The sequence below is a fragment of the Clarias gariepinus genome, chromosome 4, assembly GCF_024256425.1.
Source record: "Clarias gariepinus isolate MV-2021 ecotype Netherlands chromosome 4, CGAR_prim_01v2, whole genome shotgun sequence".
Taxonomy (NCBI): Eukaryota; Metazoa; Chordata; class Actinopteri; order Siluriformes; family Clariidae; genus Clarias; species Clarias gariepinus.
The window spans coordinates 24,534,935-24,552,731 of record NC_071103.1 but is presented as its reverse complement, the minus strand read 5'-3'; the positions used below and the strand labels follow the sequence as shown (position 1 = coordinate 24,552,731).

General features: G+C 37.3%; 1 protein-coding gene across 7 annotated transcripts in view; it reads right to left on the bottom strand.

Annotated features, from left to right (window-relative positions):
• The window catches only part of ptprub (protein tyrosine phosphatase receptor type Ub), a 229,887-nt gene extending 228,178 nt beyond the window's left edge, over positions 1-1,709 (bottom strand). For all 7 annotated transcript variants that reach the window (XM_053493940.1, XM_053493942.1, XM_053493943.1 and 4 more), the window contains exon 1: positions 1,445-1,709. In XM_053493940.1, the coding sequence (XP_053349915.1) occupies positions 1,445-1,550 (106 nt within the window). In that variant the 5' untranslated portion in view covers positions 1,551-1,709. The remainder of the gene's footprint in view (positions 1-1,444) is intronic.
• Between the last annotated feature and the right edge of the window lie 16,088 nt (positions 1,710-17,797).

The window sequence follows — 17,797 nt, the reverse complement described above, 5'->3', positions numbered from 1 at the left end:
AAAGTGGGGGACAGGGTGCCAAACCATCACAGGGCTACGCACACACACACTCACACAATTTCGAAACACAAATCAGTCTACAATTCCTGTCTTTGGAGTGCTGGAGAAAACTGGAATACCCGGAGGAAACCCATAAATTAAAAGGAAAACATGGGAACATCATACACATAGACTGGAGGGGGCAGGGGTAGCACAGTGGGTCTAAGGTCCCGGGTTCAAACCCCAGCATTATCGAGTTAGTCCCTTAACCCTTAACTGCTCAGATGTGTAATAAAATAAAAAATGAAAGTTGCAATGGATAAGGGTGTTTGCTCTAGGGTGAGTACCAGGGATGTAAATGTAAATGAGATTCAAGCCCCCAGCCCTGGTGGTGTTTAACCACTCCATTCGTTGATTTATTCATTCATTGTTAGAATTACTTGAAGGGTTAATGAAGAGCCTCATTTTCACCCAGTCTGTGTTTAAATTGGAATTCACTGAGCTGTGAGCTGAGAAGGCAGGCTCACTGGTTAGAGGGCTGATTGGAAGGTTGTGAGCTCAAATCCCAGCACTGCCAAGCTGTCCTTGAGCAAGCCCCTTAATCCCTCAACTGCTCAGTCGTATCCTGTCTCAATTAACTGTAAATCGCTTTATATTAGAAACGTCAGACCAAATGAAGAATGAGGAATAAGTCTAGTGTTTTGCTATTTCCAAGCTCGCGCGTTAATCAGATTTACCGTCACGCGCCCAGGTTTTAAACCCTATCGCTGTGTAATAAGCCTAACTTCACACACAGGAGAACATATAAAGCACTTAAACACACCAGTACGCGGACACTGCTCGGTACTGGAGCAGAGGGAATTCTCGGGGTCGTTCATTCCACTTTAGAAAAGATATCTGTGACAGTGGAACAAACTATAAACCTTTTCACTGTTTATAAGTTAAAATAAAGAAATGTCCGGATATTAACCTTGTTTTTAAAATATTTTCGCCTGAACTGCGTCACTAAAATCACTACAGCAAACCACTATACGTAATAATAAGAAGGAGAAGAAGAAGAAAAGTCCACGACGCCAAATCAGGGCTAATAAAACTGATACAGAAATTAAAAGTCCGTTTTTACTTAGGGACTTTTCTACAGAAAGAGAGGGGGGATTAAATTTGTCCATCGTCCTTCATATCCACATTTTACTACATACCACTTATTGCTATAACATCTTAATTTTACCGAACAACAAGAACGAGAAGAAGATGAAGCGCGAGCGCGAGGAATTTAGTACCCGCGAGGATGATTAATTACACCTCCACACCGAGACTCTTCCTATTCCCCTGCCCCAAAAGTTCAGCACAGTGCTACAAACAGCCCAAAGCACAGAGTGACTGAATACAGAGCGTTGTATACCTCTGGCTCCTTCACCTACAAACACAAGAGCAACTTTTGGAAAGTGCGCAGTCGGGACTTTACCTGTCGGTCCCTCTACGCTGTCGGCGCGAATGTGCACGGCCAGAATCAGGACGATCGCACACGCCTTCATTTTTTTAGTCCAGTTCGGGAAACAGGCGCAGATCATGGGAGAAGGTCCGGTGGAGCAGATTTGTCGGCTGCAGACTCCCGGCCATCGATCCACGAGATTCAGAGCGAAGCTGAGCGCAGAGTCGCACCAAGTGAAAGCGTTAAGCCTGGCGTCGGCATAAACAGTTCAAACCCGGACTGTTTCTCCGCCAGCGGACTTTCTGCCGTCTCGGTATGTGCGGCATGAAGTGGGCCATTAACGCCTCCGTGTGGCGCACTGGAGAATTTATTATCTCTGTCTGCACAAGACCAGTGCACCCATCCAAACCTCGGGGAAAAAAGCAGTGCGTTTCAGGAACATAGGCTAGTGATAACTGGTGAAACTGCGACACATGGCAGTTGCCAATACATCAGGAGTCATATTGCCTAGGAGACTATAAGCAATGCTGTGTGAACACTGAAGTGTACAAATCCTTACTAAGTCCACATTCAAATGTTTATAATCAGCTCAAATATGTCCAGGTTTTCTCCAAGAAGCTCTGTATGTCCTCCTTATTCAGGTTCTTCTGCATTCTCATGTTTGTAGGTGGCATCAATCCATATATCTTGCTTGTCTGTCTGTCTAGCTTTCTTTCTTAACCCATCCATATAGGAATGGAGGCAATTGTATTTATTCTTATTCTTACGTTGGCAGGACTTCTGGTCAACATTCACACTTGCATTCGCACACTACAGGCAAATTGTGAACGGCGATCCTAATCTGCATGTCGTTGGACTGTGGGAGGAATCTGGATTACCCGGAGAAAACCCACCAAACATGGAGAGAACATGCTATTTTCATGCACAGCCTGAGGTGGGAATCAAACCCAGACCCTAGAGGTAGTAGGTAACCAACATCTGTGCTGCCATCTAGGGCAGGTGAAGCTCAGTGGTTAAGGTGTTGTACTACAGTCCAGAAGGCCTCATGTTCAAACCCCACCACTGCCACTAAGTTGCCCCTGTTGGGCCATTGAGCAAGGACCTTAACCAGCAATTGCTCAGATTTATAATAAGATAAAAATGTAAGTATCTTAGAATAAGGGTGTCTGCAAAATGCTGAAATGTAATGTATCTGTCTAACTTATTGTAATTGATGGGTGACCGTAATGCACGAGTCTTTGCCATAAAGGCAAGATACATTACTGAGGACCAAAGCTTCTTGCAACCCAGCACTCACACTCATCAGTTATGGGTAATTTGGAAACCCACCAAGTGTGGAAAGAACATGCAACCCGGGAGGTTTGAGGCTCAAATGAGGTACGAGGCAATGCTAAGCCACTGTGCCGCATGTAGGTGGATTATTTCAACTTAATTGCCTATAGGTGTGAATGTTTATGTGCAACATGCAACACTTGGACTAACCCCCCTCTCCCCCCCCGAAAAGGGAAGAAGAAAAAAAACCTCTTCCCAGTTGTATTGGACTAATGGCACTTGATTATTAACCTAGTTAACCCAGTGTAAGTATGTATCCAATGATGTAAACATTAAAGCACTTTTTGTAAGTCACTCTGGATAAGAGCGTCTGCCAAATCCCTAAATGTAAATGTAACATGTTCTGTAACTGACAGTTGCCTCATCTATGATCCAGCCCCACTTTATTTTCAGTGTACCCAGAAAGGGCCAAGACACAAAAATAACTAACAGTAATCTAAGCACAGGATCAAACCAAGGACGCTGGGGCTGTAATGTAATGCAATGCTAGCCTCTGTGCCACCTTGCTGCCCCAAACCATGTTAACATGTGAAGATTCCAGCAGATAAAAAGTTACATCTAGATCATTAAACATTCGTCTGTTTGTTCCTCTGGGGAAGGTTCCTTTTCAGAGAATGTTCTGAGTAGGAACAAGTTATGAAGCTAAGAAACCTAATTAGCAAAAAAAAAAAAAAAAATTGAAGAACCATATTGTCTTAGGAAGTATCTAATTCATGTGTTTTTAAATATTCATATTTAGTATTGTATGTTTAGAATTGTTGAAAAAACAAATCCCTTGTGTATGAAGAAGAACAATGATATAGCTGCTAAAGGAATACTAGTGGATTATAAACAAATCAGGTATTCTACAAATCCTGTACACAATGAAATGGTGCCATCACTTTTTTGATGACAGGTTGTGCAATTAAGGACAATGAAGTCATCACCCAGCCAAGAACCTGCCTCTCTACAGAATCACTTCACCCTGTTCTCTTATCAGACATTTATTGAAAAGCTTTTAAGAAGCTAGTTCAGAAGTGAGGAAGCCTTCATATATTTTTTTTATTCATGGCCAAAGGTGGTTAGCATTTGGGGTAATCTTTTTAGAATATAGCACACAGGAGACTGCCTACTGATTTCTGAATATACATCTGCAGCTAGTTTGAATGGGAACTCGGCCACCTATTGTACAGTCATGCCCTACAGCCAGGATGGCAACTAAAGATAGTCCAGCGTTAATACATTCACATTTCTGATATTAATTTAATTTTATCCATGTTGAACAGGTTTTTTCTGAAATATCCCCCGGGCCTGACCTACTTACACAGCTGGAATGCTGATGAAAGCGATTTAAGGTAAGTGCATTGATGCTGTATTGTTCAGTATGATTCAAAATTCTAATCATGCTAAAAGGATCATGTGCACACATTTGCCAGTGTACACACAATCACACACACACACACACACAGACACACACACAGACAAACATACACACACACATGCAAATGCATGCACACACATTTGTTTTATTATTATTGTAAGGACCCTGTACTGATACAATTATTAATGCAGCTCAATAATGCTATGCCTACACCTAAATCTAACCGTAACCTCAACCACAGTATATATATATATATATATATATATATATATATATATATATATATATATATATATATATATATATATATTTATTTATTTATTAATGAAAGCTTTTGGCTCATTTATGTGTTTGTTTATTTATTCATTAAATAAAAGCATGTGTGTATATATATATTTTTTTTTTCATTGTGGGGACCACGCGAATATCCCCACAAGGTCAAAACAGTCTAATATTTAGCTGGAGCTCATGAGTGACACAACAAAAGACGCATTCACCCTTTTGTCAGAAGATAACAAGTTCCTATGAGATCCCAACAATGCCACAGTCATTTGTATGTATATCACATATTCCATACCCAAGCAAGCCTAGCAAAGTCACAAGAAAGATGAGAAAATCATATATCAAATTATCAAATATGAGACAATAACATATATTCACCATTTCTTATTAGTTTGTTATTGTGTGTGTGTATATATATATATATATATATATATATATATATATATATAATTTTTATTTGCTTTATTTCTTTAAACCTTTAAAATATCTTAAAACAGTACAACAGCAGAGCTTTACTTTTGAAAACTATATTTAAAGATAACACATTTTTACTTAAAAAAAAAAAAGGTGATACATAAGAAGGGCGCCATGGTGGTGTAGTGGTTAGCACTGTCGCCTTGCACCTCCAGGGTCCGGGTTTGATTCCCCTCTCTGTGTGAATGGAGTTTGCATGTTCTCCCCATGCTTGGTAAATTCCCTACGACAGGTCAACGACATGTAGATTAGGCTAATTGGTGTTCCCAAATTGCCTATAGTGTGTGAATAAGTGTATGTGTGTGTGTGCCCTGCAATGGATTGGCACCCTGTCCAGGGTGTACTCCGCCTTGTGTCCTAAGCCTCCTGAGATAGGCTTCAGGTCCCTGTGACCCTGAATACGGGATAAAGTGGTATAGAAGATGAGTGAGTGAGTGTTACATAAAAACATGCTTTTACTTTGCTGACATTGCAGTGTTATGTAAACATATTATTTCAGCAGGTCATAGAGCAAGAGTGCAGAAGATGAAGATATCACCCCGGCCAACATTCCCACAGACAGCCAATTCAATCATAACATTTATGGAGCACTGTACTGTGGTTCATCATTCGTTTAGGTTACACTTGTGACCACTCGGGTGTCTGTATCACATTAAACTGAGAGAGAGACAGATGCACACTCCTGCAGAAATACATTTGAGCTCTGCTATGGGAGTTCCTATTACAGATTAACTTATTTATCCAGACAAGATAAATGAGCGACGGAGTGCACTCAATTTTATTCGATTTGAAAAAGGCAAGGATTATGTTGAGCAACCTTCCACCTCAAATTCAATATTGTGTGTACTGTATGCGTGTGCTTGTGAGAATAGATAAACACAGGAGTATAAATAGCATGGAATGTGTTTAGAAACACACTTATTGTTGCTCCAAAATGTAGTTACTGCTTATCCATTCCTATAGTAACTCATGACATACTGCTTTATCATAATTAGCAGAATTAAAAGAATATAATATTAATGAAAAAGAGAAAAAGTAGTTCACAAATAGGTCAAATGAATTGTCATGCTCAGTGGACAAAGAAATATTATTTTTTATAGGGCAGATAGGCCATTAATGTACATCATTCATCCATTGCCTTGTTATGCCACCATTACATCACCATCTAAGAGTAGGGATGTAAATGGTTCTTTATAGCAGCAGTTCTCTTCTTTCGCAGTCAGGGACCTCTTTACTGGTAAATAAAATACACAAAACCTTCATAATCCAACTACTGATGCACTGTATACATCTCATCTACTGTACAATGTGTACATTAGTATCAAGGCTGTTTACTATATCCAGAGAGCTTTTTATTCCTGAACTGGCCTAAGTTGAAATCCATGCTAACAGTTATTAAATTTTTTACTGAGTTGTTAGAGGTATTAATGAGTTTGTGCAGTCATTTGATTAATAACTCTAACAACTAAAAAGTTTCATAATTTTGGGATGTGATTTCTACCACTGTAACAAAATACAAAATATAGACAAACTGTATATGCTTTACATACTGCACTTTGATAACTTCTGTTATATACAGCATGTCTAAGTATCTCTGGTAAAAATGTATAAATCACAAACATCTATTGCTCACTAAGGCCGCCAGTGACTGTTAGCTACTTGTCAATCAAACTTAGATTAGCATCTAATTATGTCAGTTTAGCATCTAATTATTTCAGTTTAGCGTCCAATCGGGTTTGTAAATGTAGAAAAAAAAATCTTAACTGGGTAGATATTCTTGTGCTTTTACAGATGGCTAAGCTGCCAGATTGCAGAGTGGAATTTGAGAAAGAGAACCCATGCTCTGAGACCCTACCACAGAAATATGTTTCAGTATGCAAAGTAAGCAAAGACTTGAATAATTTTTTTTTTACAATCCCAAAGCTTGTTACTGTGATTTAATTTTCTCTTATTGGCTGATGAAATAAAACTTCTGTGTTTTTATGTTTTCCTGTTTTCTTTGCTAATGAAAGGATAGACTAGCATCTCCAGCTACCATAACAAACATAATGGCTAAAGGTAAAAGTAAGTCATGTTTTTGGCCCAAAAAAAAAGCACTGCTACTTTAAAACCAAATGAACCTCTAGCAGTTAAAAAAAAATTTTTTTTAGTTTTTTTGAAGTTACTGTTTACATGGAAATATGACATTAGCTTAATTTGATAATAATTTTATTTACATTTTGGTTTTAATGCTTGGGTACATTTATAGGTAGCACCTTTTACTGTCAATTAAGTCCATTTGTAATTAAGTAATTAAGCAAATTAAGTAAATAAGCAAACTTATAAGACTAAATTATATTTTCAGGCAAACCAGCATAGTTGCTACTGAACAAAATAGTTCTTTTTAGATGGTGCAGTGGGGGCTCAGAGGGTTAAGGCACTGAGTTACTGATCTAAAGATCGGCAGCTTTTAAGCGCCAGCTTTACCAGGTTGACACTGTTGGGCCCTTGAGCAAGGCCCTTAACTCTATCTCCTCCAGGGGTGCTGTATCATACAGTAGATGACCCTGCGCTCTGACCCCAGTTACGCTGAGATATGCGAAGAAATAAACTTAACTTAAAACTTAACTTAAACATTTTCAGATAAATAATAAAAGTTATTTGAGAAGACATTGTAGCTGACTGGAGCCTATTGCCTTCTGATAGACAATAATAATCCAATTTACCAGTGTTGGAGAGAACAGCTATTGTAAGACCTGCTCTCGTTCTCATACTCGTTTCATGCAATGTCATATACAGTACAGTGGTGGCCAAAAGTGTTAAGCCATTAAAAACCAACCTGGGTCATCTCCAGACCAAAACTCAATAGAAAACTGTTGGACAATGGTGAAGAAGGCAATAGAAGGCAAGAAACTGTCTTCTGTACATGACCTTCAGGAAGCAGTCAAGCAAGAATGGATTGAGTCAGTGACACCAGAATGCTGCAGACATCTTTTTGACTCTATGCCCAGTCTGATCCAGCAGATTTTAAGGACTATATGCTGATTATTAATTGTTTTTTATAGCAATTTAACTGTAAAAAATAACAAATTACATTGATTGTCATTTTTTTTAATAAAATTTGAGAATGTCATTAATACATTGAATTTCACTTATGTCTCAATATTTTGTCACTACTGCACCTGCACATTTTAAACAATAACAAATAAGTTCCCTTCATCTTCTACTACAGGTAAGTTTTAAGAAAACTAAAGTAAGGTTTTCTATTCTTTTTAATACAGACAAACATGTCGCAATCATTGTATGTTGCAGTCCCAGTTACATTACTGATGCAGTGGAAAGCGATTAGGTATAATAAAATCCCAATAGACAGCTTGTAACTTAAATTACTTTTCTAAATTAAAAATGTAGGTTTGTCCTTGTATGAGACACATTGCTGTTGTGGAGTACTTGTAGTCCATTAGGCTTTACACTTCAATATTGATTTTTTTTTTTTTTTTGAAATTCAAACCAAGGCATTGCTTTGGTGACTGTTCCAGTGTACTCTCAGTGTCTATCTTTACATCTTTGCAGGTTGCACTTGAGATGTATAATTTCATGTGCAAGGTTTTTTTTTCATGTTTCCTAATTAAACTTGGGTGCCAAAACAGGCCTGTCTTCCATCTTCCTGAAAACATGTTTATTGTGCTGTACTGTGCAAAAGTCTTATGCACATGCAAATAAATGTTATAGAGCAAGTATGCCTTCCAATATATACTATAAAAGTTCATATTTAAAAGTTCAGATCTGATTTCTATTCAAGGTCAAAGGTCTGGGACGATTGGTGCTAAGCAAATTACTTTTATTAAACTTAATTATAACTTACAAGCAACATACATCCAACGCTTAAGGAAGTCTGAGACAAAATACATTCAAACCTATTGGATTTGGGCCATAAGAGATAGCAGGAATTTTTTTTTTGCTAACATACTGTGTTCAGCATCTGTAAGTTCAACATGTTAACATGGAGTCCACTTCAGTTCAGCACCAGGATGAGTCAAATGAGGTGCAGAGGGCAGAGGGGGTCTGGATCACTGGGAACTCGGTAGCAGCGTGTGTAGCTCCAAACCATCTTGAATCAGAATCCAGCTGAAGGTGGTCCTTCTCTGGATGCCTCAGGATCCTTGCAGGGTTTGCCTCTGTCTACTGCAGCTGGCACAATCTCCAGATGCCTCAGGATGGGTAGAAAAAGAAAGAACAGGTGGGAAAGAAGCGTAATTGCTGTTCATTATATTAGCAGCACTAGATGAGAGTGTGCATTTAAATGTACTGGAGTATGAGGTTATGGGATGAATTATGTGTATGCCAGGCTAAAGAGGTGTGTCTTAAGTCTGCTTTTAAACTGGGAGACTGTGTTTATAATTAATGAAAAAGAAATTGCACAGTTTGCTTATAAATTGATGCTTGTGAACCTCAACAGCTCCAGCTTTTAATATTAAAAAGTTTACAGGTGTTTTAAAATAAATTTTAACTACAATAAAAAAAAAATCTTAAAATAAGCATCTAAATAAGTAAAGTGTATTTGCTTTGATGCCCCCCCCCCCCCCAAAAAAAAAAAAAATTATTCAACAAACTGACCTTAAAGGACATCACAACAAGACGTTGTAATAGCAAATTTATGTTTAAGTAAAAGTTACATGGTACCCTAAGGGGCCAGTCACATTATATTTAAAACCGCATAGGAAAAAAAAGCTTTCGTTTTCTTTCCCAAGAGGCGTGGCATCTGCTGTTGCTAAGCAACCATTAGCAGCATGCTCTATGATGACAGGGAAGTTGCAGGATATAAATGGATTTCTGGCACTGGAATTTTCTTGCATTAAGCTCTGCTACTAAATTTATCTGTGGACAAGTGAAGAAAAAATATGTGCTTGGGTGCTTCCCATTCTTCAAGCATAAAGAAAACATGAAGAATTTTACCAGATGATCCAGCAAGACAGAATCAGTGAAACTGATTGGTTCGTTCTTGTAAGATGACCTGGCTTTCTGAAAAGTTTATTTTTTATCTAGTTACGGTATAGACACACATGGAAAATGCATGAACGTTGCAATGGTGTCACTCTTTATTGTAAACACGCTTGTTTTGTGTGTCTATTTAAAATAACACAATTAAGCACACAAAAGACATGTGCTAAGACACGTGAATGACTTTAAAGACAGTCAAACTACATATCATACTAGTCTGAGAAATGAGCAGTCTGACTTCAATTAGCTGCCTTAACTTTGGCATAAAAGTTGTGGTCGCTAGAAGGAGACACTAACCTTTTCTTTGCATATATGGATCATGACATCCTCACCGAACAGGGAATCTAATGTACACTGACAGACGCCAAGGTCTTGTTTTTTCCCATGCCTGCAGGACAGAACATGAAATCTTGTTGGCTGTTAGCTCAAGGGCTAATTTATTGTCCAGACTTTGAAAACCCCTGCTTTAGAGCATTTATTTGATGAAGGCTTAAAACAAAAACTTCCAGTTGCTATTTTAAGACACAAAGGTCAGCTGTTCTGCAACGATTCTTGCAAGAACAGTATTTTCAAACGTATTTGCAAAACTTATTAAGCACCATGATAAAACTGGCTCTTATGAACACCATCCTAGGAAAGCAAGACCACAACATACCTCTACTGCAAAGGAAAAATTCATTTAGAGTTACCAGCCTCAAAAATCACCAATTTACAGCACCTCAGATTAAAGCTGTTATGAAGGCTTTACAGAGCAGAAGTAGCAGTGTGTGTGTGTGTGTGTGTGTGTGTGTACAATTGTGCTCAAAAGTTTTGCATACCTTGGCAGAATTTGCAAGATTTTTTTAATGAAAAGGGAAAATACATTTATTTTATTTCTTATAGGACTCGAGTTCATATGTAAGGCATAACAGACATGATAAAGATAATCAGGAAATAATTTATTTTAGTTTTTAATATTGTATACCTGTATTCCTCCCTTTAGCATCAATGGTGACATGCAGTCTTTTGTAATAATTGTACATCAGGTCCTTAAATCTCTCAGATGGTATAGCTGCCTATGGGAAAATGCCTCCAGTTCCTGTTCAAGTACCCCCTTATTGCGCTAACTGAAAAAACAACACTACTTTTTTTTTTTAGAGCAGCCTGTATTTCTCTCGAATTGTCTGGTTTTCCTTTAGCCTCAAAAAGTTCTTCTTGCAGCAGTGAGTGAAATCGTTCTTGGTCTACCTGACTGTTGCTTAGTATTAACAGAACCTTTTATCTTTCACCTCTTTTATCAGAGTTTGAACAGTACTGCCTGGCATTTTCAAGTGTTGAGATATCTTTTAATATCCTTTTCCTGCTTTATAAAGTTCAGCTACCTTATTACACAGGTCGATTGGCCGTTCTTTTGTCTTTCCCATGGTGCAGGATCCAGCCAAGTCAGTGCATCACCTCTACTTCTGCAGAGACAATAATTACAATTATAATGAGTGACTGGTGTGGAAACCTCCTTTTAACACACCTGTGAATAAAATATTCAATTATTTGTCACATGTACTTTACAGCACAGTGAAATGTCTTCTTCGCATATCCCAATTAGGAAACTGGGGTCAGAGCGCAGGGTCAGCCAGCTTACAGCGCCCCTGGAGCAGATGTGTGTGTTAACCAGTGTGTCATTCAAGGATATGTAAGCTTTTGATCAGGGTTGTTCGTGTGATTTCAGTTATCATTAAGTTTTAAATTCGCTTTTGATGACCCCATCCTTGACTAAGAAGAAATTCCTTTCCATCATCAGTCATATCTTCCAAATAAATGGCAATGTTTAATAGTTTCCTTCAGGGTGGCAAACTTTTGAGCAATGAATGTACATCATTATTGACTATGTATATATAGCATGAGCTATAAGCAGTGATGTGAACACTGCCATCCTTAGAGGTACATAAACGTATTCACATTGCACCTATAATTCAATTAGATGTTTAAAAAAGGGCACATAAAACAATGGCAGTAAGCATATGTAAGTAAAATAAAAAGAAAGTAGTTAGTAGTTTGGTCATTACAAAGGTGTTTTTCTTCATACCGGGTGTTTAATATCAGTGCTTGGATTATTTTACATAAAAAAATCCATATCAAGTAGTATACTGTTTGTTTTATCAATCTTATTTATAAGTTAGTGAAGCTCTTGGTTACTGACAGTCGACTGTGTAGAGTGTGTGTGCAGACAGCTTTGAGAGTCATCTGTAGTGAAAAAATAGCTATTGGTAAAAAGAAAGAGGGGAAAATGTAAAACATATCATGCATGTAATCAATGTATGATTATATTCTTTGTTTTCTTAAAGAGAATACCTCAGAAGGAAAAGAAGCTTAAAACTCTTAATTTAATGACAGATGGTAGTGCTTCTGTCTTGAATGTTCATGTACTATATCAGTGTCTGAGAATACAATTTAAAATGTAATATGGTACACTACTTTCTTAGATCAATTATATTGAAAACCTTAAAAAGTGCTTTCACTGCTTGTCTTTTCAGTTCTTTTAATATATTCACTAAGTGGTGACTAATAGCACATAAAACAACAAAAGAAAAGTACATTATTATTAAAAAAAATTTTTTTTACCACTGATCATTCAAATATGGAGATAATGTATTGTTAATTACTATTTAACTATTTGGGGTTAATATCTGTGTAATATTTACTTGGTTAGATCTACAACCAATTAATGATTCACAGTGTCCAGGACAATTCATAACTGTATCATGTATGCGTTCTCTATTTAGTAGCACAGCTTATTATTTAGTTCCAGGTCGCTTGTTCAGCTTAGTCTTCAGATTTTGAGTCGACAAACTTTATATGATGTGAATCAGTTTTCACTGGGTTTCTACAAATTATTCCAGTGGAGAAGAAAAATGATACTGTCTCTATCATTTTATTTCATAGCCACGTTGACTTTGGAAAATGCATATTTTAAATATGAAGCAAAAAAAAAAAAAAAAAAAACCCTATCTTCCTACATGTATTTTTTCTTGCTTCTTTAAACATGTCGAAATTCTATCATCCCTATATGGGAAGATAGAATATTTGTATCTTTATCAAATAATTCAGTTCATGACATCTCCAAAAGGCTCATCTGTTCAACATGCAGAATATGATTTATATTCACTCAGTCTGGTATCTGACCTTTAAAAGACTAAAATTATCCAGTATCTCATATCCCATTCTAGTGTGTCCTGCAGACAAATGACGACCTCAAAACAGACTTTTGTTTGCCAAAATTTGTTTAATATTTTATGCCCCAGCACAATGTTTGATCTGGTCAACAATCACATGTGATTGCCCTACGTATGCCCTGTGCAGATGTCCTTCTCTTTTTATTTTGTGTACACAGGCTCAGTCTCATTTTTCCCCTATAATTTACCATGCTATCAAGATAGAGGAGATATCTTGTAAGGTGATAACGTCCCCAGCTGTAGGACATGAGGACAGGGAGATCGGAAGCATTTTATATGGTGGGTGTTGGAATCTTAAGCGGGATATGGGTGATGTGCTTTTCTTTTAACGGGTATTCTGCTGATTACAATTATACTGTATATTACAATGAAAGCTTAAATAAAGGCTAGTGTGTACATTGTATACTGTATATCTACATTGTACATGTGCATCCCTGTTTCCAGAAAACAAAGAAGGACTAAATCTCTATTTAATTAGGAGACACAAAATCAGGATCCCTTATGGGTTAATATCAATATGAGAATATGAAACAAAAATAAAAATAAATACAAACTCATTATTTAAAGTGTGTATACTAATATAATTTTAACCATTACAGTTGAAAAGCTACAGTTACAGCAATGATTTTATACTTGTATCAGCTAATGCTTTTATTTACCCTATAGAATGCAATTTAGATTAATAATTTAGATGTATAAACCAAGTCATGTAAGTTACCTCAACCATGTGCTGTTTTCAACTGGATTCACTCCACTCACTTATTCTCTTAACTGCTTATCCTATATGGGGTCTCAGGAGGCCTGGAGCCTATATCAGGAGACTCTGGGCATAAGATGGGGTACACACTGGATGGGGTGCCAGTCCATTTCAGGCATACAAGCACACAAATGTACACAATCATACATGGTACTGGGGATTTAAAAATGCCAATTTGCCTAATTTGCATGTCTTTTTACTCTGGGAGGAAAGTGGTGCAGCCAGAGGAAACCCACCAAGCACAGGGAGGACATGCAAACTCCATGCACACAGGCAGGAACCAAATTGTTGACCTTGGAGGTTTAAGGCCAAAGTACTAGTTATTATGTCACCATACAGCCTCAACCAGATTTATATTTTATATATATTTTATATATATTTCACAGCACTACAGAATTGCTCTACTAATTATATAATATGCAATTAATTATTATTTTAATACCCCATTATATTATATAAAATATTTTAGACCAAATCCACATGTACAGTATATTTCAAGCAACTTAATTTATATTGGGAATTTCTGAAACTGTACTCTGTAACATTACTAGGGTGATTTCAGCCCCTGAAGTAGGCAAAATCAGTTTTAGAACAAAAAAGTCTTAATTTAATTTAAATTGAATTTAAATCATAAAGTAGGTGTTAGGGGGAAAATAATAAACCCTGATCATATTGTCTCCAAAGACTCTTTTCTAGAATGAAAAATCTGAACAATAACCAGACCTAATGAAGTTAAACATACTGGAGGGGAAAGAGATGCAAATTACAAAATTCTCTGAAAGTGAGAGCATAGGCAGGTGGTACCTCTCCCTATTTTCCATAAAAAGGTTACAGAAACTAGTTGAGAGATCATGGTCCACTCCTCCAAATCCTTTGGTTTGTGTACCAGAACAAAGGTTTTCATTAGAGTTGAAATCCCTAGAAAATGCACAAGAATCAACAGAAGTTTTAAATAGGTCTTTTTTTAAATCTCTTTTTTCTTCCTCCTCACTCTCACTGTGTGAGGAACAATATGCTCTTGAATCCTGGCAAACTGTCAATCATGTAAACTTCTGTGTCAAGCCAAAGTCAAAGTCAAGCCAAAGTCAAAGTGCCTTTTATTGTCATTGCAACCATATGTAGTAGTAAAGTACAGAGTATAACAGATTTTTTTTTCCCTCCAGGACCATGGTGCTACACAAGACTATGCATAACTAAAAAACAAACAAACCAAAACATACACTAAGAATCCTAAATACAGAACATGCACAAGTGCAAGCCTAGGCAATCAATGCAACACAAACAATGGATAAGACAATTAGTTGGACAAGACAATGTGAAATATAATGATAACAATTAATAACAGTGCAGCGCCAGCACAAGTTCTGATGAGAGTAAAACAGTAACAACAAGATATATTGCAATATATTAATAACAAATTGCTCTTGTTCACATCTTTGTGAGCTCATGGGTAAACATAGTACTTGTGCCAGCATTGTTGTAATTATTGTTATCATATACTGTACAAGTACAGGGCAGGGCACATTGTCCTGCTGAAAGATGCTCTGCTATTAGAACACAATTTTGATAGGGGGTGTACTTGGTACACCCACATGAATGCATGGAGCCAAGGTTTCCCAGCAGAACATTGTCCAGAGCATCACAGTGTCTCCACTAGTTCGCTTTCTTCCCATAGTGCATCCTACCTCCATCTCTTCCCCAGGACAGTCATGCGCATGCACCTGCCCATCCACATGATGTAAAAGAAAAATGTGATTCGGCAGAACAGACCACCTTCTTCCATTGCAACTTGATCCGGTTCTGATGCTTACGTGCCCATTTTAAGAGCTTTTGGCACCTGAAAGCTCAGCTGAAGTACTATAGAATAGAACTGGACAAACCTTCTTTGACAATATTAATATTTGTTTTGGAAGAAAGGTTTTGAATCTAAACTGTGGGAGCTCTTGGCAGGAGCTGTCAGCGGTTTGAATGGAGCCAGCCTTTTGGTTGGAACACACTTCTATTTACCTTAGTTGCCACAGGCTAGTTAGCTTGGCTGGTAAAATTATATGCTAATGTTACTTTACATTTGATTGAATTCCGTCATCGATACTCCCTACATTGTCAACTATTACATTTCTTATGGTAAGTTAAACTACAGTATAACATAACGGTCTGTTAGTACAATTAACCCTAAAGCCATATTAGCCTTAAAATAAGAATATGAATGCTTTGCAAGGTGTACACAGTTGAGAAGTCAAGTCCACCGATTCCATTTAGCTGGTTAGCTTAAATTATGCATAGCAGAGAGCTAGCGGATTGACCTGTCACTCAAAATCGACCATGCTCCCAATTATGTATAATTGTTTACAGAAAAAAGAGGGGGTTTTTTATAAGTTACATAAAAATTCACCCATAAAAGTTTTTCATCTAGCTATGGAGATCAAAATTATTATTGATAGTAATAGTCAAAAATAAATATATTTTAATAGTTATTATTATCCGGCTCCAAACTTTTATTTCTATTGTTTTCTATTATTGAAAATGGTGGCATGGTGGCTCAGTGGTTAACACAGTCGCCTTACATCTGGTTTAATTCTTATGTGCATGGAGTTTGCATGTGCTTGGTGGGTTTCCTCCAGGTCCCCTGGTTTCCTCCCACAGTCCAAAGACATGCAGATTAGGCTAACTAGCGAGCACAAATTGCCCATAGTGTGTGAATAAGCATGTGTATGTGTGCCCTGCAATGGATTGGCACAATGTCCAGGGTGTACCCCGCCTTGTGCCCTCTCCTGGGATAGACTCCAGGCCCTCCGCGACCCTGTACACTGGATAAAGCACTATATACACTGAATGAGAGTGTGTGTCTATGGGACTGACTGACTTTTTGAGCCAGCATTAACTTTTTCAGTTATTTATGCTGCGGCAGCTGTTCTGTTGGTTCAGACAAGCCAGGCTAGCCTCCATCTCCCTCCACACACATCAATAAGGCCTGGGCACCTGACCCTGTCACATGTTTAATGGTTGTCCTTTCATCGACCACTTTTTTTTTTAGCTACTTACCGCTGCACCCACTGCACTAACCACCTGTAGTTTTGAAGAACTGCAATCATCTAGTCATCACAATTTATTTCTTGTCAGATTCGCTCAGATCCTTACACTCGCCCATTTTTTCTGCTTCCAACACATCATCATTAAGAACTGACTGTACATTTGTTGCTTAATATATTCCACCCCTAAGTGGTGCCACTGTAATGAGAATGTTAATCACTTCAGATTTTAATGCTTTTCATTTCTGGTTTCTGAATTCTGTACATAACTCAAAGCCTTCATTAAACAGTTTGTTTTCTGTAATACTAACTAAGCTGTACAAAACAAAATGTAGATAACTCAAAATTTGTTCTCATTTTTTTTTTTTTAAGTAACAGAATAGGAATGCGACTTGTGTTGTTTTTAATTAGGTCCGAGGCTTCACGTGCTTTTCAGTTGCGTACTCGTATATTCCACCGGTGGGTGGCGCTATATCACCTTCTGTGTTCATTTTCCAAAGAAAGTATGAACGTTTCTCTTTGATTGGGTTTGCTCGGGGAAATGTATTTATATACACGCTTTCTGTTTTTATTTGTCATGATCTAAATCAGTCTTAAAGAGAAACCTTCATTTACCAGGCAGATAATAACCATAATCTTTCTTCTGTAAGTTTTATTACTACTACTATTGCTACAGTAGTTTGCCTGAAAGTATGAGCTGCTTCTCTTTCCATTTGAGCAATTTCATCACCATTTTATTTGCTTTATTTTACTTTGATACAAATACTTTGACTTTAAAATACTTGAATTTCAATCAAGCAAGGCACAGAACAAGTTCAAGAAGGTATTATACTGTAGCATCTATAGGACACTCAATAAAATAATAGATGGAAGACGAAAATAAGTCAAATAATGTCAAAATAAATGAATAAACGGATGGTAATAATATCAATAATGAAAAGAAGAAGCAGAAGAAGAATAAAA